Source organism: Perca fluviatilis, chromosome 13 (assembly GCF_010015445.1).
Source record: "Perca fluviatilis chromosome 13, GENO_Pfluv_1.0, whole genome shotgun sequence".
Lineage (NCBI taxonomy): Eukaryota > Metazoa > Chordata > Actinopteri > Perciformes > Percidae > Perca > Perca fluviatilis.
The window spans coordinates 33,681,128-33,704,110 of NC_053124.1; the positions used below are offsets into that span (position 1 = coordinate 33,681,128).

A 22,983-nucleotide genomic window follows, 5' to 3' on the forward strand; every position below is an offset into this window, starting at 1 on the left:
GCCTTGGGGAACTCCGCACGTCATATTTGTATGTTCCGATGTGTAATTACCTATAGACACAAAGTAGTCCGTATTCTTTAAGTAGGATTCAAACCACTTTAGTACTGAGCCAGAAAGACCAACCCAGTTTTCCAGGCGGTCAAGTAATATGTCATGGTCGACTGTATCAAATGCAGCACTGAGATCAAGTAATACCAAGGGCCCTATTTTAACGATCTGAAACGCAAGTATGAAACGCAAAACGCAAGTAGCTTTGTGGGCGGATCTTGGGCGCTGTTGCTATTTTACCGGCGGGATAAATGACTCTTCGCGACGCCAAATCTAAAATGGGTTGGTCCGGAAGTAGCTAGGTGTGGTTTGGGCGTTAACGTAAAAATAACCAATCAGAGCGTCAGCTCACATTCCCTTAAAGAGCAGGCGCTTGTTCCATGGGCGGACTGCTATTATGACGGCGGGATTTGCCTAGCGCGCACGCGGGGATGCCGATGCGAGATGCGGCCAGTAATAAATGCCCGTCTTGGCAAGTGGCGATGTTGCTCGGCATCTCGGGCATCTCCTCAAGTCTGGAGAGGATTGCTGCAGCCATGGAGCGTGGGCCTCCAAACGCACCACCTGCTCCTGCTGCCGCTTCCTCTTCCCCCACTCCATCTCCGTCCACCCGGCTCCATCAGGAGCGTATCGCCTAATACTCCCGGACCAGATCCCGCCGTAGTTCAACATCACGTCTCCTTAAGTCCTCTAATATTTCCTCATTTATGTCATCAACACATCCATGATTCATGGAAATGTTGTGTAAAACACAACAAGCCACAAAGAATGCTGCGACTTTTTGAGGACTGTACTGTAAAGTGCCTCCTGACCTATCCAAACACCTGAAGCGCATTTTTCAGTAATATTTTCCTTTGTAATTATGTATGGTTTGCAAAATGGGAACCTCTGCATCCATTTAGATGAGAGAAGTGTATGTGCGTTGTGCACTGCGCTACATTATGGCCAAGCATGCGCCCTAAAATAGCATCTGAATAACGCTACTGACTTTAGACTAGCGCGCCACTGACTTTAGACCAGGTTTTTCCTGGTCAATGGCGGAATTGTTTTCTGAAACTGCAGAATAACACAAAGTAACGTTTGCGCCGGAACACGCCTCCTCTTTTCGCTGAACCGCCCCCAGGAGCGCAAATACATTCCCTAATTTACCGACGTGCGTCTGTGGAGGGAATACTCCGCTGTGCGTCGGGTGCAAAATAGGAATGATACATGCGTCGGTGTACAAAGGCAATTGCGCTGAGTGCAAGATAGGGCCCTAAGACTGAAATTTTGCTACTATCTGTGTTTAACTGGATTTCATTAAAGACTTTAACAAGAGCTGTCTCAGTGCTGTGGTGTGGTCGAAAACCTGACTGGAAGGCATCAAAACTGATGTTTAATGATAAGAAAAGGTTGAGTTGTTGAAATAAACGCTTTTTCTATGATTTTACTTAAAAATGGAAGGTTTGATATCAGCCTATAGTTGCTCATTAGTGACGTGTCTAGATTGCAGTTTTTAGGGCCTGTGGGAAAATACCTGAGAGCAGAGATGTGTTTACAATCTGTAGAAGATCCAAACAATTCAAAACATTTTTGAACACACCCGTTGGTAGAATATCAAGGCAACAGGAGTAGGTATTCAGATGCTGTATAATGTCCTCCAGGTTTTTATGGTTGATCGGTTATAAAATTTTTTTTTTGTGTAGGAATTGTTTTATGAACACTGTGACAACACATATCCTGTACTTGATATGGAAGCACTGACGGTCTAATTTTCTGAATTTTGTCTGTGAAGAAGGAGACAAAGTCATTGCAAGCCTTGGTAGACAACAGTTCAGATGCTACTGGTACTGGAGGGTTAGTTAATCTATCGACAGTAGTGAACAAAGCACGTGAATTATTATTGTATACGGAAAGTATTCAGACCTCATTGCAGCCATTTGCTAAAATCTAAAAAGTTCATTTTATTTCTCATTAATGTACACTCAGCACCCCATCTTGACAGAAAAAAAACTGAAATGTAGAAATTTTTGCAAATTTATTAAAAAAGAAACTGAAATATCACATGGTCAAATGTATTCAGACCCTTTGCTCAGTATTGAGTAGAAGCACCCTTTTGAGCTAGTACAGCCATGAGTCTTCTTGGGAATGATGCAACAAGTTTTTCACACCTGGATTTGGGGATCCTCTGCCATTCTTCCTTGCAGATCCTCTCCAGTTCCGTCAGGTTGGATGGTGAACGTTGGTGGACAGCTATTTTCAGGTCTCTCGAGAGATGCTCAATTTGGTTTAGGTTAGAGCTCTGGCTGGGCCAGTCAAGAATGGTCACAGAGTTGTTCCGAAGCCACTCCTTTGTTATTTTAGCTGTGTGCTTAGGGTCATTGTCTTGTTGGAAGGTGAACCTTTGGCCCAGTCTGAGGTCCTGAGCACTCTGGATGAGGTTTTCTTCCAGGATATCTCTGTATTTGGCCGCATTCATCTTTCCTTCAATTGCAACCAGTCATCCTATCCCTGTAGCTGAAAAACACCCCCATAGCATGATGCTGCCACCACCATGTTTCACTGTTGGGATTGTATTGGGCAGGTGATGAGCAGTGCCTGGTTTTCCAGGCTTAGAATTAACTGCAAAAAGTTAAATCTTGGTCTCATCAGACCAGAGAATCTTATTTCTCATAGTCTGGGAGTCCTTCATGTGTTTTTTGGCAAACTCTATGCAGGCTTTCATATGTCTTGCATTGAGGAGAGGCTTCCATCGGGCCACTCTGCCATAAAGCCCCGACTGGTGGAGGGCTGCAGTGATAGTTGACTTTGTGAAACTTTCTCCCATCTCCCTACTACATCTCTGGAGCTCAGCCACAGTGATCTTTGGGTTCTTCTTTACCTCTCTCACCAAGGCTCTTCTCCCACGATTGCTCAGTTTGGCTGGACAGCCAGGTCTAGGAAGAGTTCTGGTCGTCCCAAACTTCTTCCATTTAAGGACTATGGAGGCCACTGTGCTCTTAGGAACCTTGAGTGCTGCAGACATTCTTTTGTAACCTTGGCCAGATCTGTGCCTTGCCACAATTCTGTCTCTGAGCTCCTTGGGCAGTTCCTTTGACCTCATGATTCTCATTTGCTCTGACATGCATTGTGAGCTGTAAGGTCTTACATAGACAGATGTGTGCCTTTCCTAATCAACTCCAATCAGTTTAATTAAACACAGCAGGACTCCAATGAAGGAGTAGAACCTGAAGAGGCTGAAGATGCAGCAGTTTATTACTGTCAGAGTCAACATTACATCAACAGTCAGTGGTTGTTCACACAGTGGAATAGCGTGTTATCTGCAGGACAACCAACAGGAAAGGACACAGATAAGCTGTTGTTTTTTCCATACTTATAGGCCTATTTATGAATAATTTGAGTTTCTTGGCAGAGGCATTTGTCCACCATAAATTCAATTCAGTTTTATTTACAGTATCAAATCATAACACGGGTTATCTCGAGACACTTTACAGACAGAGTAGGTCTGGACCACACTCTATAATTTACAAAGCCCCAACAATTACAGTAATTCCCTCAAGAGCATGCAGTGCAACAGTGGCGAGGAAAAACTCCCTCTTGGGAACAAACCTGGGATAGACCCAGGCTCTTGGTAGGCGGTGTCTGACGGTGCCGGTTGGGGATGTGATGAACAGTGGCAATAATAGTCACATTAATAATGGAACAGTGACTTCAAATGGTAGTCGTAGTAGTTCATGTAATATCAGGGCGCTGCAGGGCGTTACAGGGATGTAGCGTGGCCCAGCAGAGCATGGATGGACGGAAGCAGGAAGCAGCAGGGTTCAGCAGGACGCAGCATGACACTGCAGGGCACCGCAGAGCTCAGCAGGGAGTGCAGCAGGACCACGGGCGACAGCTGCAACCAGGATCTTGGTGCCAATGTTCTCCAAGGAAATACGCTGGGTGAAAAAACATAAGGACTCCAGGGAGTAAACTCCCCAGAAGCTAGGATTAATAACAAGCATTTCTGGGATGGGATGCACACAAATGGTAATAGAAAGGGAGAGGAGAGAGCAGCTCAGTGTGTCAAAGGAAGGAAGTCCCCCGGCAGTCTAGAACTATAACAGCGTAACTAAGAGAGACAGGTCAAAAGGAGAGGTAGCCTGTGCGGGCTTGGTACTCTCCCCTGCAGGATCGGGCTGTGCTGGCCTGCATCCCTCTACTTTTGTTATATTATTAATCTGACGACTATGAAGAGAAGCAGGTGGGGCGGGTAAGGCGGACGCTGCAACTCCTCACTCCCTAACTATAAGCTTTATCAAATAGGAGAATTTTAAGTTCATTCTTAAATGTGGTGACAGTTTCTGTCCCCCGAACCCAGATTGGGAGCTGGTTCCATAGGAGAGGAGCCTGATAACTAAAGGCTCTGGCTCCCATTCTGCTTTTAGAGACTCTAGGTACCACAAGTAACTCTGCATTCTGGGACTGCAGTGCTCTAGTGGGACAATAAGGTATTAGGAGCTCTTCTAGATATGATGGTGCTTGACCATCATAAACAGTTTATTGTCTCTTTGTAAGTAAAGATTCAGGAGTTTACTACTGTCAGCAGAGTTACAGCAGGTTAACACAGTGATACAACGTCGTACAAAAACCTCCCTCAGCTGGAGAGGAACTGATCTGACTCAACAGCTGCACTGAAACTAAAACAAACTGAAGCTTATATTTTAATTAATATATTCAATAATAATTGACTTTAAACATTGTAACACTAAATATACTTTAACTAGAAGTTATACTGTAAAGTATTTAAATTAAACAGGGTTTGAAACATTCTGCTGCACATCAAAGCTGACCTCTGTTGAAGTATGATTTCAATTTGATAAGTTTAATCCACACAGTATGATAACACATGAACACTAAAACTGTACATATTATTCATTTATTTTATATCTGATCACTTTTCATGGAAACTCAAACATACTCATTGTTTAAATAAATTACAAGATTTAATTTCATTCATGTTGTAAAATATCTAATCATGTCTAAAACACATGTAAGTCATTTTGTGAATTTTGTGTTCTGTCGGACAAATGTATTTTATGATTTGGAGTATGTAAATCAGTAACATTTTCATTATGTCCTTTTCGCGTCTCTTTGTTTGTCTTTGTGGGTCTTCAGCAGAAACAGAATGTTAATATATCCAGAGCTTAAACTGCAGATCACACTCATTTTATTTATCTCTACTCTGATGATATCGTGCTTTCAATTTCAAATTCAGAGAAAAAATTTTAGATACTTTGTAGTTTATCAAAATATTCATGTTAGTTGCAGCAGAGGAGGCTTCTTGCGCTTCTGATCGTCCACCGATTGAATGAAACTATAAATGTTTCACTTCCCTCTCTGAGCTCAGTAACCATGACAACAGACAGGTTACAGTACTAAAGAAAAACAAGTTTAAACTTTCACTCCAGTAGACATCTTGAAGAAATTATTTCTCTTTCAATAAAACAAATTGAATTAAAGAAAAACTGTCAAACATTATGCCAAATATTAATAAATATCATTCACCCATGACTATTTAGTCTGAGCATTTCCATAGAGAGCCGCTTTGCATCAGCAGCACCATGCTCCAGTGCTCTGGGAGAGTTTATAGTCCTGAGAGTTGAACACTGGATGACTGACAGCTGTCCTTCATGACAACAGAAGCCCCAGAAATCCTCCTCATCAAAAACTTGACTCTGATCTCTGTCCTCATCTGGACTCTCCTCTGCTGCTGCTTCACAGGTAAAGTCCAGAGAATCAAACTCCTCTCCTCTATCAACATCCGTCCCTCTGAAATGAAGCCGACTAAACCGTGATGCTGCTTTATGTTTTTGTCTCTGTATCCTTAGAGTCTAGAGGTCAGGTCACAGTGACTCAGCCTGGAGCAGTGAGCTCTGCTCGGGGAGACTCCGTCTCCATCAGCTGTAAGGTCAACCCAAACGTTCCTTTAGTGGGTTCAGGTTTGTATAAAGGGAAAAACTATTTCCACTGGTACCAACAGAGAGATGGAGGAGCTCCTAAACTGATCATTTACTTGGTTAATGTACGAGCATCAGGGATTCCAGGTCGTTTTTCAGGCAGTGGATCAAACTCTGACTTCACTCTGACCATCAGTGGAGTTGAGGCTGAAGATGCAGCAGTTTATTACTGTCAGAGTTATTATTGGATCAACAGTCAGGATGTGTACACAGTGAAAAAGCGTCGTACAAAAACCTCCCTCAGTCAGACTGAACAGAAACTGAACTGACTGCTGCAGCAGGAAGCTACTGCAGAGACTGATACAGTTCACTGAAGACACACACACACACACACACACACACACACACATACACATACACACATAGTTTCCATTGTAAAATGAACCAACAACCATTAAAATTCCCCTAAAGTAACCTGAATGTAATTTAAAGATCCTGCCCTTTGTCCTAAACAAGCACACATTTCCTTTTAGGAAACAGTCCAACTCAACAGTGAAAGAAGAAAGATCAAAGGCCTCTTCTCATGTCGACCGGTGTGGCAGTTCGCTGAGGCATCGCGTCGCTCGCTGTGGCCGAGCCAACCCCTTTTTATTGCCTTCCCCTCAGCAAACCCCCGGCCCTACTAGTGCCCTCTTTTGCCGTACGGACGAACGCCAGTTGCCCGTCAGCGGGGCGGATGTTTTTGACCTATACTAAAAAGGAGTTGCTTTATTAATTTTAGTTTATAGAGACACACACGCCCTCCGTCTAAGGAGAAGCCCTCGCCCGGATCAGGGAACCCAGAGGCGAGAGGTTAGATACACACTACACCAGACGTCCCCAAAAACACAGGCTCTTATCCCCCTGTATATGACAAGCACTGCCCGAGGGGATCTTTAAAACCAATGATTTTTCTTTAGTACTTACGGTCTGTCAGCCGTCCTCCCAGGGTCACGGAGGTCCCTTCCTTCTCAAGGACGCCCGCCTTGCCCTTCTTGGTCGCCGGACTGAGAGAGGGGGATGCTCAGAGGCTCTGACCAGGCCGCGCGGATAGGGGAAATGCACTCCCACTAGGAGATAACAGGAGGTCTGCGTGTCCAAGTCGATCCCGGCCGGAGGCTACTCTCAACGGCGGTTAAAGAGGAGTCACTAACCCCCGAAGGGGGAAAACCCCTACCGCGTTACAGCGGGAGCAGCCGATCCCAGAGAAAATAAAGAACTGGCAAAGATTGGCTCCCCTAGTCTAAAATCAGACTCAGGTGATTTTTATTATTTTGTGACAAAAGGAGAAATTAAAAGCAAGTGGTCCTTTACAACATAAAACAAAAATACAAATAAAGATAAAGCCTCCGCTCTAACAGAGGTATTTAAAGCCGCTTCTTCTTCCTCCTGGCCCTGTCTCTCCCACACTCATAAACAGCAGGTAATCTCCTTCTTCGATGTTGAAGAGGGTAAATAAATCTTCCCACAACGCAACTAAGAGAGCCGTCTGGGTAAAAACTAAGAGAGAAGAACACTTTTTGGCCTCTGTATAACAGAGGTATTCGGGTCAGCTTCTCAGAGATAGTCTTTTTTCTTCTTTTCCCCTCCCTTACACTCAGCGAAGCAAGGGAACCCCTCTCCAGCTGGGAGAGTGATAATGAATCTTCCCCAAAACACAGAAAGTGCAAAGGTAGATGGAGAAGGCTTCATGGTATCCCGATGCCCAGTAAGCACTCGGTAAAAGAGCCCGGAAGGAAGCCCAAAAGGGACCCAAAAGGGTAAGTAAAGGGCCAAAAGGCACCCAAAAGAGGGGCTCACCCGAAGGGATACCGGCAAAAACACTCATATTTATACACAAAAACATTTTACTCCTCCTATATATCGAAAGCGACTCACTATATGTACTTCCCTATCCTTGTAAGGTAATGTAGGAAACACTTCACAAATTACGTAACAGTAATGAACTTCATGAACTCTACAGCTCGTGTGCTGTGTATGGCCACACATGTGCCTTCAAGACGCACACACACACACACAGCTGCATGCACCAGTCAAGGCCGCAGCTCCTGCCTGTGCTCTTATCTGTCTAGGTGCTTTCCTACACTTTACTATTTCTCAAAGAAAACTCTTTCTGTCATAAAATGCAAAACAGATCAGTATGTAAGCAAAAGACAGATTAATATATGAGCAAAAACAGATTAATATATAAGCAAGATATATGTTATTTTCTGGGGGGGGGTTTTCAACACACACACTCTAAGCAATGATATAGTTTGCTTTTCAAAACACATCTATCTAAGTGATTATATGGTTATCTTGTTAATACTGACAACGCTATATATGTTGTAAAGCAAGAAATGACATGGATTCTGATATTTCTTCGTTTTTGAGTTTTCATCTGGCCTTGCGGACAACACTCAGATAAAGTTGAAAAGCCTTTATTTAGATGGCAGTTATTGAAATTGTTAGTACATTAAAACTGAGCTGGGTAGTAACCAACACGTAGCGACACAAACAACCTTCTTCAGGGTCTAGTCCTCAGCACAGTTTCCCCTTTAGTAGACACCAGATAATTACAGACACAGCTGAGTCAGCTCCACTGATTCACTGTATATATATATATATAACATCCAGGGCATGAAATTAACACCCGCCCACCCGCCAAATGCGGGTGAATTTTGCAATTGGCGGGTAACACTGTCAATCTACCTGCCACTTTACCGCAGGGTACACGGTTGCTTACGGGCCTGGTCCTATCAGGGGCCCGCATCACTGGAAGACATTGATTGACAGCCGGGGCTCCCTATCGCATTTTCATTACTAACACAATCCCAGCAGTCCCACGTGCAGCCACTGACCAAGCAGGAGTGAGAACAGGTCAAATTTATTTCCTTGTTTCTGTTATGAAGACGAGACGTGTGTGACTGGAACATCTCACATTACCAACAAAACGTACAGCGAAAGACAAAAACATTTCAGACCCTTCTGCCAACATGTGTACATTGTAACATCAATGTACGCTCCAAGTCTCTGAAAGTTGCTGCTGTTTCAATCTTGTCAGCTGTCTGCAGCGGGCGGGGCTGTTGCTCCGTTTCCCCCACGACTGACGCGCACACACACACAATAACACACGGTGGATGCAGGAAAAAACGCAGATGAGACCTACAGGATGACCTAAATTGAGGACAGCTACTTTATTGTAAGTGCAATGATAAGTTAAAGTCCAATAAGTACTTATTAAACCGTATGAATGTGTGTCACAGGCCAGGATAGGAAATTAACTAACAATGTAAAGATCAACAAGCCACTGACAGATATGTTCATATTTGATTCATTCAATAAATAATTTTGTGTCTTAAATCCACCAGCCGTTTTCATATTATACCAACATCATCATCCTGAGCCTTTTTGGTAAGGTTCCTAGGAAATAATGAATTAATAGTACTAATTATTATTCTCCCCAAAACAAGTTTCCTTTTTATTTATTTTTTTATTTTTAAGAACTATACAAAAAAAGTTGCATCTTTTTTGCAACAACTCATGTGTTATGGTCCACATTCACCAGTGTTTTTTTGTTGTTGTGGTGCGCGTAGGCTACTCCTGATTTTGTCAGTCATCTCATCTCATATATGCAGTGGTGTAACGAGCCAACACCGGACCCCTATGCAGTATTATCAAGGCTGGCCCCCCTACTACAGCATATGATGACGGCGCAATGTCCACGAGTAGGCTACCATGAATAAGACAGGATAGGATCATAGAGACACAGCAAGTCCTGTTTTTCACCTTTATGAGGCAAAAAAAAAACTGGCTGGTAAAAATCCACCTGCCACAGTGGTTGGTGGTCAAAAAAGTAAACTTCATTCCCTGATAACATCAACATCCAAGTTCCACTTTATTTATCCTTAGAAAAGGAAATTTGATGAGCAGCAGGATATCTTAAAAAACACATATACATGTCAGCAGCATTATCACACACACATTTTTTATATATCTCAGGACACAGAAGCTCCATATCCGCAATGCAACCAATGTTTTCTGTGTCATAACAAAATTCATACAGTACATGTCACTGAAAAAAACTGTCCATTCATACTTCATACTTACATGAGTTATCGCTCTATAGAGCAGAGGCGATTTCTTTAAGACTGCAAGGGATGGTCAGCTTCCCCTAAAATGTCAAAAAATCAATGGTCAAATATGTACTATTTTATTAACATTTTATTCACTAAAAATGCGTTAGAACACGTTAATCTCGAAGACGAGTTCGTTCAGAATCAGCTACATATAGCAGGTCGACTGACTCAATGTCCTTCTCAAACATTCCTGTAGCATCACAGTGACTTCCCTGTTGAAGCCTGGCGTCCATGGACTTCAATGGGGCTGCTTTGACACTGAACTGTTTTTTTCAGTGCTTCGACTATAGACGTTCATTGGATAAATGTTGTGATTATGTCCCACCCACGGATGCTCAGCATCTCTGGGGGTGAACGGAGGAGGCGGCTGGCCTGGACTCCGGGCTTCTGCGTGATGATTGGAGGGTCTGTCGAAAGACTCCATTTCCTTTGATTGACAGCGATTTTGTACTATAAAAAGTCGCCGAAGCTATTCCAGCTCAGTTAGTATATTATTATATTTTTATTATTATTATATCATTATTATATATAATAATAATAATAATAATAATTATAATTATTATTATCATTATTATTATTATATATTATATTATTATTATAATATTATAAATTAATGGACACTTTTTGATGAGCTTGCCCTCTTTGAAAGACCAGCAGCCGCCACTGCTATAGAGAGATAGGATTTTGACAAAAGAAAGTGTTTTGATTCAAACAACTAATAAGTTTGAAGCCTTGATTCAATGGTTCATTTTCATTTACAAGAACCTTCTGGGCAGATCACCTCCTTACTCATGTCACCTGCTGCAGCCAAAGTCCGTCATATCCAATACCCGGTCCTCACTTCATATTCAATGAAACATTCGCAAATCCAACTCTGGTCTCCATGGAGACTCTGGTCTCCAGGTGAGAACACTGATTGCTTTCCACATGTGCAGCCGGTAAGGCAGGATTGGTTCCCTCAGGCTGGTCCAATCAGCAATCAAGGTAGTCAATGTGTTGAAATGTTGAAATTAATCAAATAATCGATGCATCGAATCGTGGATATGGACGATGCTGCATCGATAATCGGCCGGGCCATTATCGGTTATTTCTGTTTACAGTTTAATGTAGGCCTAACATCATTTCTGTTTACATATTCTGTTAGGTTTTGCACATTCAGGAAGTGCCATGTGCTCAGTGCTGTAGTTTTATGTATCCAATTTATTTAATATTAGAGCACAGTAGAATGTTTTGTTTTTGAAGCTTAAATATCTTAATTAAATATCCTATATGGCTTTAATAGAAAAATGTTTTTGACGAATCATGATGCATCGAGATATCGAATCAAATTGCTGACATGATAATTTTAATCGAATCGGGAGATCAGTGAAAATTCACACCTCTAATAGATACACCTGAGGTACTATGAATCAAGATCAACATGCCCTGGATTTATTTCAATTACCCAGCTTCAACTAACCCAAAATCTGCGGTCCTGCATAACCTGTGTCACAACGGTGGTTAACAACTAGTTCAGTCAACCCATGGTTTCCCAATCCAGTGGCTCGCGCATTCACTTAACCAATCACAAACATCTACCACAGCCGCATATTTTACATAAGAAGAGAGAACCATAATTCTACATAAATATGAAGAACACAGACACGGTTTTGCAGGCAAAACGCAATACAGTCGCTGTTTCCTAAAACAGGAAGGAAAGACTGCGGAAAAAATAGCCAACACTGTAAATGTGTAAATCACAACGCTTATCAATATCACTTCCCCATCGTTCAGGCATAAGATCTGACCATAATTACATTTGTGCTTTCCATAAACGGTCGTTGCTTTAGCCTGTGAACCTAACCTGGTTGGGAGCAGGTTTTCTTCAAGAAACCTTGACTTTCTCTCAGTCTCCTCCCTGTGAGAGGGAGGACAAACTCATTTCCTCATTCATTCATTCAGTCTGTATCAGGCACATTTTAATGCAGTTTGTTATCTGCATGAATAAAAAAAACGTATTGGTTTATGTTAGGCAGATTATAAAACGTTTATTTCTCAAACATGTCATCATGTCCTTTTGTCGACGATCCCGTTGATGAAAAAGCTGTATTCATTCACAGAGAGTTTACATCGGGAGATATTGAGTCCCGACTATAGATGTATTTTCATTTCCACATAACCTATTTGAGAGGTATTTTTTATCACAGTCCATTAGATATGTAGATACCTTATCCATCCTCATATCACTAACATCAACCATCGTGGACATCACAGTCCATTAGATATGTAGATACCTTATCCATCCTCATAAGACTAACATCAACCATCGTGGACATCACAGTCCATTAGATATGTAGATACCTTATCTGTCCTCATATCACTAACATCAACCATCGTGGACATCACAGTCCATTAGATATGTAGATACCTTATCCGTCCTCATATCACTAACATCAACCATCGTGCACAGGCTTTAACATCCCAGCAGATTCTTTGTGTCGCATTACGTTTTTTGCAAACGGCAGTTTTCTTTATAACAGTGTAGCGGATCATACTGTAATAGTAAACCCACTGTATGCAGAGCCGTCAGAAAAGTGTGCCTCGCTCTGAAACGTTTTTTAAACGTTTTTGTAGTGTTCCCTTGACACAAACCAGTGAGAGCCATTAAAAAGAAAAATGATTATACATTATAGTTCTGTTAATGATCATGGTGCTGCAGCCTCACAATGGGATTAGTACAGCTTAATTTTTCGCCCGCAGGATTTCACCTAAATGAAATTATAGGTGTAATACAATTCCAGTTTTCTGACCATCAGAGGAGTCGAGGCTAAAGATTCAGGAGTTTACTACTGTCAGCAGGGTTACAACTGGCCACTCACACAGTGATACAATGTCGTACAAAAACCTCCCTCAGCTGGAGAGGAACTGATCTGACTCAATAGCTGCACTGAAACTAAAACAACAGAAGCTTGAGTAAATTAAAATATATTTCATAATAATTGACTTTAAACATTGTAACACTAAATATACTTTATCTAACTAGAAGTTATACTGTAAATTATTTCATTAAAACCAGGTTTGAAACATTCGGCTGCACATCAAAGCTTTCAATTTGTTAATGAGTTTAATCCACAGAGTATAACACATGAACACTAAAACTGTGTGTATTAATTTATTTTATATCTTATTACTTTCCATAGATACTCAAACATGCTCATTGTTGAAATAAATTACAAAATGTGATTTATTTTGTGTTGTAAAATTAGTGATCATGTCCATGACATATTTTAGTCATTTCTAGTTATTGTCTTTTGTCTTCTCTTTACTTGTAATGTAAATATTTCCAGAGATTGAAATGCAGATCACACTCATTTTATTTATCTCCATGCTGATAAGGTTGTGCTTTTAATTTCAGATTTAGAAAATATTTAGACTTTTTGTAGTTTGTTTAAATAATAATGAATGTTCTTAAGAGACACTTAAAGCAAATACAATATTACAGTCCTTACTATTAACACACTTCAGTAATTAGAGATGATTGGATGATTTATAATTGAAATGTTCTGACCATGTCCCGAACAAAGGTTTATCATCATAGTGATTGTTTTATGTAATCCTATACTGTCTTTCTACAGTCACCATGGAAAAATTAAGACATATTTGTTGGATCAGTTTGTCCTCCGGATTTCTCAAAGTCAGTGACACCATTAAGAAAAAATGTAATAAGACACTTTGATAATAATAAACATGGAACGACTGATTTGATGAAAACGTCTTTATTATCTGGAAACACTGAAATAATAATTGAAACACTGCAACAAGCTGGCAAATAGCACTGTCAATACACATCAAATAAAAGACAGTTGCAGCAGTGATGAATTACTCAAGTACAACAAAATGAGACTGACAATTGTCAGAAAATGAGATCAAAACTTTGGAAAAATTGACAAAAACTTGTCGAACAAGCTGGTAAATGTGTCTGTTGAAACAGGTGAAATAAAAGCCAGAGCTAGTTGCAGAGAGCAGAGTGAGAGCAGTGTCAGAGTAAAACCAGTAGCAGAGTCCCTGCCAGTGAGTCAGCTCAGGACTGGGAACACTGGTCTCTCCTCAGTGTCTCTGAGAGCGGAGTCTGGGAGCCCTGGGTGGCCTCACAGGTCACGGAGCACACCTTCCTCCACAGGTCTGCAGGGAGCCTCAGGGTGCTGCTCCAGCTGTAGTGGCCGTCCTTCCCCAGCACCCCGGGGCTCCTGCTCTCCTCCCAGCTGCTGCTGCTGCTGCTGCTGCCGTCCACCTTCCAGGCCAGACTCCAGTCTGAGGGGAAGCCCTTGTTGGCCAGGCACATGAGCGTGGCCTTCCCCTGCTCCAGCTCTTCACTGGAGGGGGGCAGCACTGTCAGGGTGGGGCGCACATTACCCACTGCAGAGACCGAGAGAGATCAATAAAGTTTATTCAGAATCAAAAAGGAGTTTATTGCCACAGTGAGTTACACCAACATTGCCTTGGTGATTGGTGCATACATACACAAACAAACGTTTTTCTCATTTTTTGACACTTTGGGACGTTTCACAGCTCAAAACATCTCAGGTGAACTAAACTCCATCTGTTGGTTGCAGCAGAGGAGGCTACTCGCTCTTCTGGTCGTCCTCAGACTGGATGAAACTGGTCTACTGTAAACGTTTCACTTCCCTCTCTGAGCTCAGTAACCGTGACAACAGATAGGCATCCCTGCTGAACCATGACAACAGACAGGTTTCAGCACTAAAGATAAAAAGTTTAACTGGCACCCTTTCACTGCAGTATCAATCTCTCTTAATTTTTAAAACTAAACATTCAGAGTTTCAAAGTTCATAATATTACACATTTGATGAAGATTGTTTAAACTATCTTAAGTATTTCTTGTCTCAAAGTCAAGTATTTGTTCTGTTGATGTAAGCAGGAATCATTACAGAACAGTCAGACTTTACTACTCAGACATTACAATGAATATTGTTAATGACTGAATTACTTTTTCCAATTCATACGACTCTCAATAAAACACGTTGCATATCTTAAAAATCATTAGTCTGACAGAAAGATTGAGTAATAGCCATGTACAATATACATGAGCCAAAGGGTCTTGCCAGAGTATTTAGAGAGAGTAACTTTTTAAAACAATATCTCTATACAGAGTAAATAAAAGTAGTTTTGTACAATGAAACAATAAGAATGTATAAACTTAAAGTTAAATGTTTTGTGCATCAAGATTATTCATTAGTGTTTTAGTTGGGTTATTGACACTGAAGCCTTCAAGAGTAGTTACAAATATATCAAATTTAAAACATAAGACAATATATTGTGGTACACTCTACTGTTATGAAATTCAAATAGAATAGATATAAAATCTGGGTAATTAAAAGAGTTAAATGTACTTACAGTTAACATCCAGTCTGGTTCCTCCACCGAACGTGTACCACAGTGATACAAACTGATTGAGCCGTCGTACAAAAACCTCTCACTGTAGAGAGACACGGCTCTCTGACTTTGAACACAACAAACTCTGCAAACACATTCCCAGTTCACCCAGTTTCTGTAATAACTGGTTATAATGTTTAACAGATTGACACACTATGACCATGTGTTTTAAAATTTTCTTTGTATTATGCATTCACAAGTCACATTAATATCACTGTCAGTAACACAAATTGAAATGAAGAAAAACTATCTTATACATTGTGCCAAATGTAAATAATGATCATGTTTATTGTAAAGTATAATAAATTAAACACTAACTGTGTTCAAATTTATCCCGCAGTGATGTTGATTGTGTGGTAGTGTATTAGTGGGATTTCACAAAACATTCTGGAAGAAACTTTGTCCATCAAACTCAAACTAAATCCACATTAAAATGCTTCCTGACACATTCTGAATCAATCCTCTGATAAAGTGATTGATCCGTAGAGAAACAGCATCCTCAGAGTAATCCAAGTCCCTGTTGGAGTCAGTCGGAGCATTTCCATAGAGAGCCACTTTGCATCAGCAGCACCATGCTCCAGTGCTCTGGGAGAGTTTATAGTCCTGAGAGTTGAACACTGGATGACTGACAGCTGTCCTTCATGACAACAGAAGCCCCAGAAATCCTCCTCATCAAAAACATGACTCTGATCTCCGTCCTCATCTGGACTCTCCTCTGCTGCTGCTTCACAGGTAAAGTCCAGAGAATCAAACTCCTCTCCTCTATCAACATCCGTCCCTCTGAAATGAAGCCGACTAAACTGTGATGCTGCTTTATGGTTTTGTCTCTGTATCCTCAGAGTCCAGAGGCCAGGTCACAGTGACTCAGCCTGGAGCAGTGAGCTCTGCTCGGGGAGCCTCCGTCTCCATCAGCTGTAGAGTCAGCCCAGGAGTTCCAGTAGGGGGTTCAAGTTTTGGTTCAAATAGTGGAAAACACATTTTGCACTGGTACCAAATGAGAGATGGAGAAGCTCCTAAACCACTCATTTACTTTGTTAATGAGCGAGCATCAGGGATTTCAGGTCGTTTTTCAGGCAGTGGATCAAACTCTGACTTCACTCTGACCATCAGTGGAGTTGAGGCTGAAGATGCAGCAGTTTATTACTGTCAGAGTTATCATTGGATCAACAGTCAGGCTGTGTTCACACAGTGAAAAAGTGTCGTACAAAAACCTCCCTCAGTCAGACTGAACAGAAACTGAACTGACTGCTGCAGCTGGAAGCTACTGCAGAGACTGATACAGTTCACTGAAGACACACACACACACACACACACACACACACACAGCTTGGCAAATATCTTTCATTGTGTCTCTACCAGATTTCCTCCTAAAGGTCAAACAGTCCACCTCAACAACCTGAAAGTTTCCTCAAATGAAGAGAACAGTTCCAGTGAAGAAGCCCAATCAGAACATTCAAATCACAACAACAGCAGAGTCAGCTCCACTGATTTAGAGACACTAACCAAATTCACCGTATATATAAAATCAACATCCACACATCACATTAAAATATGTCAAAACAGTGCATATCCGCAATGCAAACAATGTTTTCAGCGGCTGACACACTCACACTGTCATGAACATAATTCTGGGACACAATAATTAGAGTACATGTCACTAAACAAACTATCCCGTTCAAACTTCATACTTATAAGAGTTGTCTATATAAAGAGATAAAGAGTTTTTTGAATAGAAAGTTTTTTGATTTAAACAACTAACAAGTTTGAGGCCTTGATTCATTGGTTCATTTTAATTTACAAGACCCTTCTGGGCCGATCACCACCTTACTTATGTCACCTGGTGCAGCCAAAGTCTGTCAAGTTAAGGAGCTGGTCAGTTGGGTCAAATTTCACCTTCCTCCTCTGGGTTGTAATTCCCTCTAAATTGTAACAACTGCTTGGAAAGTTGTTTGTGCATTTATCTTGTATTGGATCTCAAATTAAGCTTCAGAGGAAGTGTTAAATGCATACATTTTATTTAATAACTTGAAACAGACAGAAAGAAAAGTCTAAAGTATCTATCTATCTATCTATCTATCTATCTATCTATAATTGCAGGAACGTCTGTCTGTCTGTGTGGGTGGGTGTTAAGCGCAGATCTCTCAAACCGTTAGTCCGATGGATTTCAAAATTGAAAGGTGTCTTGCTATGGGCACCCTAGCTGTCAACTCTCCCGTTTTTCCCTGGCTTCTCCCGTTTTTTTAGCCCTCTTCTCTGGACCCCTCCCGCTTTGTTATTTCTCCCGGGAAACTCCTGTAATTTGCATGGCCCAAACTCCTTTATAAATAATCGGACCAATATGTTTGTCTAATGTTGACCAGTTGCCAGATCTTGTATGAAGCGCATCCTATTCACACAATCCACCATATACAATTTTCAACCCGTTTGTCATCTCAGCCTGGCAACCTATAACCCTCAACCTGGAAACCTATAACCCTCAACCTGGCAACCTATAACCCTCAACCTGGAAACCTATAACCCTCAACCTGGCAACCTATAACCCTCAACCTGGCAACCTTTAACCCTCAACCTGGAAACCTATAACCCTCAACCTGGCAACCTATAACCCTCAACCTGGAAACCTATAACCCTCAACCTGGCAACCTGTAACCCTCAACCTGGCAACCTGTAACCCTCAACCTGGAAACCTATAACCCTCAACCTGGCAACCTAGAACCCAGGAGCACAGTTGATCTCTGCGCAGAAGCTTGGGAAAGTTCAGACCGAAGCGCGCCGATTAAAAAGGCAGGTGAAGGCGGCGTTTCGCGATGTTCTCTCTCAGATAAATATAGAAGCATGCCCTTTTTAAAAAAAAAGTAGTCAAAAAATGTTTGCATTTCAGAACCTTAGGAAACGGACAGCGGCCGATACAAACACACTATTAACTCAATAATAAAGCCGTAAATTTCAACTCAGGACAGCCACTTCTCACAAATACAGATAGGATTGGAGATGAGAAGTTTAACTGACCACCAACTACTGCTGACCTGACGGAGCACCACGACCGGCAGCTCGCGGTGCTCTGTATGCAGCGCACAGCCACCTATTCTGGGGTATCAAGCACGATCAGCTTTGAGGGAAATTAAGAACTCTCTGCACTGGTGGTGGATGTCGTCAATGCACTTGCATCATGTACACATACACGCACTGTGGGGGGATGGAGGCATTTTCATCCAAGAGACGCTGTGATTGGTGGATAGGATATGGAGCACGGGATTGACAGCGACATAACCACTCACATTATGACAGACGCTCCACTTAGCACCAATTGCAATGTTTAATTTTAAATGAATGTATCCTACTTGCAGTCTGGCAGACGTGGGTGCTCAGTGGGTGCTCAGTATTTTCCGTGGGTGCTCGTACTCTGGATCAGAGCCTATGTCTTCCTCTGATGTAGACAGAGCCTACACTAAGTCAATAGATAGTAGGGTATACAGTGGAGTTGGATTTTAAGTGGTTTAGGATCCTTCTGTAAGTCATTTTGGGGTACACTTTGGTTTTGATAAATTCTACAAGCAGCAACACCACAGGCCAAGTAATCAGCCCGTTTTCATCAGGCACAGCACTAGTTAACAGTTAAAGAAAAGGCATGTCAGTAAAATGTTTGAAATATGTTGAGGACAGCTACAGTTCACTGACTCTGTGTGTTTGCATATGTGTCCTGCCTCTCTGCTCCCAGCCGTTAAGAGGCCAGTGTTGATCAGTGGCTGTCCAGACCTTTCAGAGACACTGGCACGCCGGCAGCACAATGATGATGTCACTGACTCTACTGCTGGCCACCCTGGGGCTCCTTGTTCAGGGTGAGACTCTTTTCTGAAAACTTTTCTTCAGGATGCAACCAGGTTCACCACAATTATGTTCTGCTATGATGGAGAAACACTGGAACAAGCAGCATTTACCTTCTTCCATCTGTTCTCCATGTTAAAGAAATGACACTCTTCTGTTTGGATGTTGATCATCTTTCTCTAAGCTGGATTTGTCTCAATAACCCTTCTGCATCTTTTTCATGTTTTCAGGTTCATCAGGATAAATCATCCTGACTCAGTCTCCTGGATCTCAGTCTGTTGTTGCAGGACAGTCTGTCTCTATCAGATGTAAAACCAGTTCAGGTGTTGGTAGCTACCTCAGCTGGTACCTTCAGAAATCTGGAGAAGCTCCTAAACTCCTGATTTATTCAGCTACAACCCGTCAGTCTGGAGTTTCAGATCGTTTTACTGGAAGTGGTTCTGGGACTGACTTCACTCTGACCATCAGAGGAGTCGAGGCTGAAGATTCAGGAGTTTACTACTGTCAGCAGGGTTACACACCGTTCACACAGTGATACAACGTCGTACAAAAACCTCCCTCAGCTGGAGAGGAACTGATCTGACTCAACAGCTGCACTGAAACTAAAACAACAGAAGCTTGACTAAACTAAAATATATTTTATAATAATTGACTTTAAACATTGTAACACTAAATATAATTCATCTAACTAGAAGTTATACTCTTTTTAAATATAAAAGGGTTTGAAACATTCTGCTGCACGTGAAGCTAACCTCTGTCGAAGTATGATTTCAATTCTTTGATAAATTTAATCCACAGAGTATAACACATGAACACTAAAACTGAACGTATTATTTATTTTATATCTTACTACTTTTCATAGAAACTCAAACATACTTATTGTTGAAATAATCATGTTGTATAATGTTGTAGTATAATGTTGTAATCATTCCCAAAAGATTGTTAAGCTGTTTCCCAATAACAAGCCCTGGGTAACCCCAGAACTAAAACATCTTCTTAATCAAAAAAAGCGACTGTTTCAATTGGGAGGAAATAGAGAAGAGAAAAGGACTGTGCAGAAAAACATAAAAAGTATGATCAGGGACTGTAAAGCGGCATATAAACGTAAACTTGAGAATTTTTTAGAAATGATGCTAGGAGAGCATGGCAGGGGGTTCAGGCCATTACAGGATACAAACCTAAGAGACATCATGACAGTTGAAAACGAACTTGTTATGGCTAATGATTTGAATGACTTTTATTGTAGATTTGATACCCATGATTTTATAGCCGAACAGGAATTGGTTTATAAAGAAATTAGTAGCATGAAATGTGGGGACTTTGACATTTCTATAGATGATGTCAAGTCCTACTTCAGACATGTGAATCCGCGAAGCTAGTGGGCCTGATGGTATTAGCAGCAGGACATTAAGGATATGTGCAGATCAGTTGGCACAGCCCTTTCAAAGGTTGTTCCAGCTGTCAGTAGACACTGGTGTAGTTCCTTGTATATGGAAAAATCTTTGATCGTGTCCCGTACCCCAAAAATAATAAACCTAGGGGAACTTAATGACCTGCGCCCTGTTGCCCTAACCTCCACAGTAATGAAATGTTTTGAAAAATAATCCTGAAACAGCTTTTATGTGAGGTCACACCATCTTTAGACCCAAATCAATTTGCGTACCGTGCAGATAGAGGCGTAGAAGATGCACTGCTGACTTTGACAAACAATATATATGAGCACCTTGAACAGGCAAAGAGTCTTGTCAAGATTGTGTTCATAGATTTCAGCAGTGCCTTCAATACAATCCAACCACATCTGATGGTAAAAAACTGGTACAGCTGGGTGTCAATCCAAGATTACTTCGGTTGGATTTTTAACTTTTAAAGAACCGTAGTCAACAAGTCAAATTCAACTCATGTGTCTCATCGTTAAAAACGTAAATACAGGGGCACCACAAGGAGTGCGTCCTGCCCCTATTATACACCTTATACACCAATTACTGCCAAGCAACCTCCTCAGACCACACTTATTTTAAATATGCTGATGATACAGCATTAGTGGGTTTTAAGGTCTAATACTGTATCCCTAGAGGGTTTTGAGAGGGAGGTGCAGGGTTTTTCTAAATGGTGTACAGATAATTTCCTTGTGGTTAATGCAAAAAAAAAGGAGATGACCATAGATTTTAATAAAAGGGAATTATAGTTCCTTCCTCAAATATAAATGGTGTAGGGGTAGAGCGGGGTTACAACATATACATATTTGGGTGTTGAAATAGATAACAAACTGACATTTAATGAATGTGCACAAAACAAGTACAAAAGTTACAGAAGAGGATGTTTTTCTAAGGAAACTTAATAATTTTAGAATAGATAGCTGTATTCTTCAGATGTTTTACAAAGCTCTCTTGCAGAGGGTCTTATCATTTGGCCTTATCTGTGCCTTTGGTAACATGTATATCAAGGAACAAAAGAAACTGCAAACGAATAGTTAAAACAGCGAGTAAGATCATTGGAGTTGATCAGGTACCTGTAGCTCAACTGTACAATGACCTTAGTTTAAAAAAGACAGAACAAATTCTAAATGATTTAACCCATCCTCTTCATCAGATGTTTTTAAAAGTAACAGGTCAAGTGGCAGACTCCTGCAAAGGAAAATTGGGACTACAAAGGTACAGCAAGTCTTTTGTGCCTACAGCAATTAGACTGCACAACAATAGACGTAAAAACTTTTAGGTATTTTAACTCTTAAATACATGCTTGTCATGTTTTCTTAATGCTTTTATTGTCTTGTCTGTTTTGTTAAATGTTTTGTATTTATGTTTTTTAATGTTATGTAGTGGGCTGTATAACGTTGGAGCGTGTAATGGTGACCACATGAATTTCCTACTTGTGGATAATAAAGTTTACCTTGACCTTGACCTTGTAAAATTAAAAATCATGTCCAAAACATATTTTAGTCATTTGTAGTTATTTCCTTTTGTCTTATCTTTACATTTAATGTAAATATTTCCAGAGATTAAACTGCCGATCACACTCATTTTATTTCTCTCCATGCGGATGATGTTGTGCTTTAAATTTCAGATTTAGAACATATTTATCAGACTTTGTGTAGTTTGTTTAAATAATAATGAATGTTCTTTAGAGAAACTTGAAGCAAATACATATTACAGTCCTTAGTATTAACACACTTCAGTAATAAGAGATGATTGGATGATTTATCGTTGAAATGTTCCGACCATGAGTTTTGTTCCAAAGGTTTATCATTATAGACATTGTTTTATATAATCCTATACTGTCTTTCTACAGTCACCATGGAGATATTAAAACATGTTTGTTGGATCAGTTTGTCTTCAGGATTTCATAAAGTCAGTAACACCATTAAGAAAAGATGTAATAAGACACTTTGATAATAATCATTGGAAACAACTGATTTGATGAAAACGTGTTTATTATCTGGAAACACTGAAATAAAACTGAAACAATGCAACAAGCTTGCAAATAGCGCTGTCAATACACATCAAATAAAAGACATAGTTGCAGCAGTGATGAATTACTCAAGTACAACAAAATGAGACTGACAATTGTCGGAAAATGTGACCAAAACTTCAGAAAAATTGACTAAA

At 40.8% G+C, this 22,983-nt stretch overlaps 1 pseudogene and 2 gene segments (V, D, J or C); 2 read left to right on the forward strand and 1 right to left on the reverse strand.

Moving 5' to 3' along the window:
* The first annotated feature begins 479 nt into the window (after nucleotides 1-479).
* Nucleotides 480-7,059, forward strand: LOC120570944. The segment is given in 4 exon segments: nucleotides 480-561; nucleotides 5,719-5,790; nucleotides 5,898-6,278; nucleotides 6,926-7,059. Coding segments are annotated over 4 exon segments (669 nt in total).
* A 6,803-nt stretch (nucleotides 7,060-13,862) lies between these two features.
* Nucleotides 13,863-15,716, reverse strand: LOC120570945. The segment is given in 3 exon segments: nucleotides 13,863-14,518; nucleotides 15,515-15,566; nucleotides 15,708-15,716. Coding segments are annotated over 3 exon segments (396 nt in total).
* Nucleotides 15,717-19,241: 3,525 nt separating this feature from the next.
* LOC120572076 lies at nucleotides 19,242-20,040 on the forward strand (annotated as a pseudogene).
* Nucleotides 20,041-22,983: the final 2,943 nt, after the last annotated feature.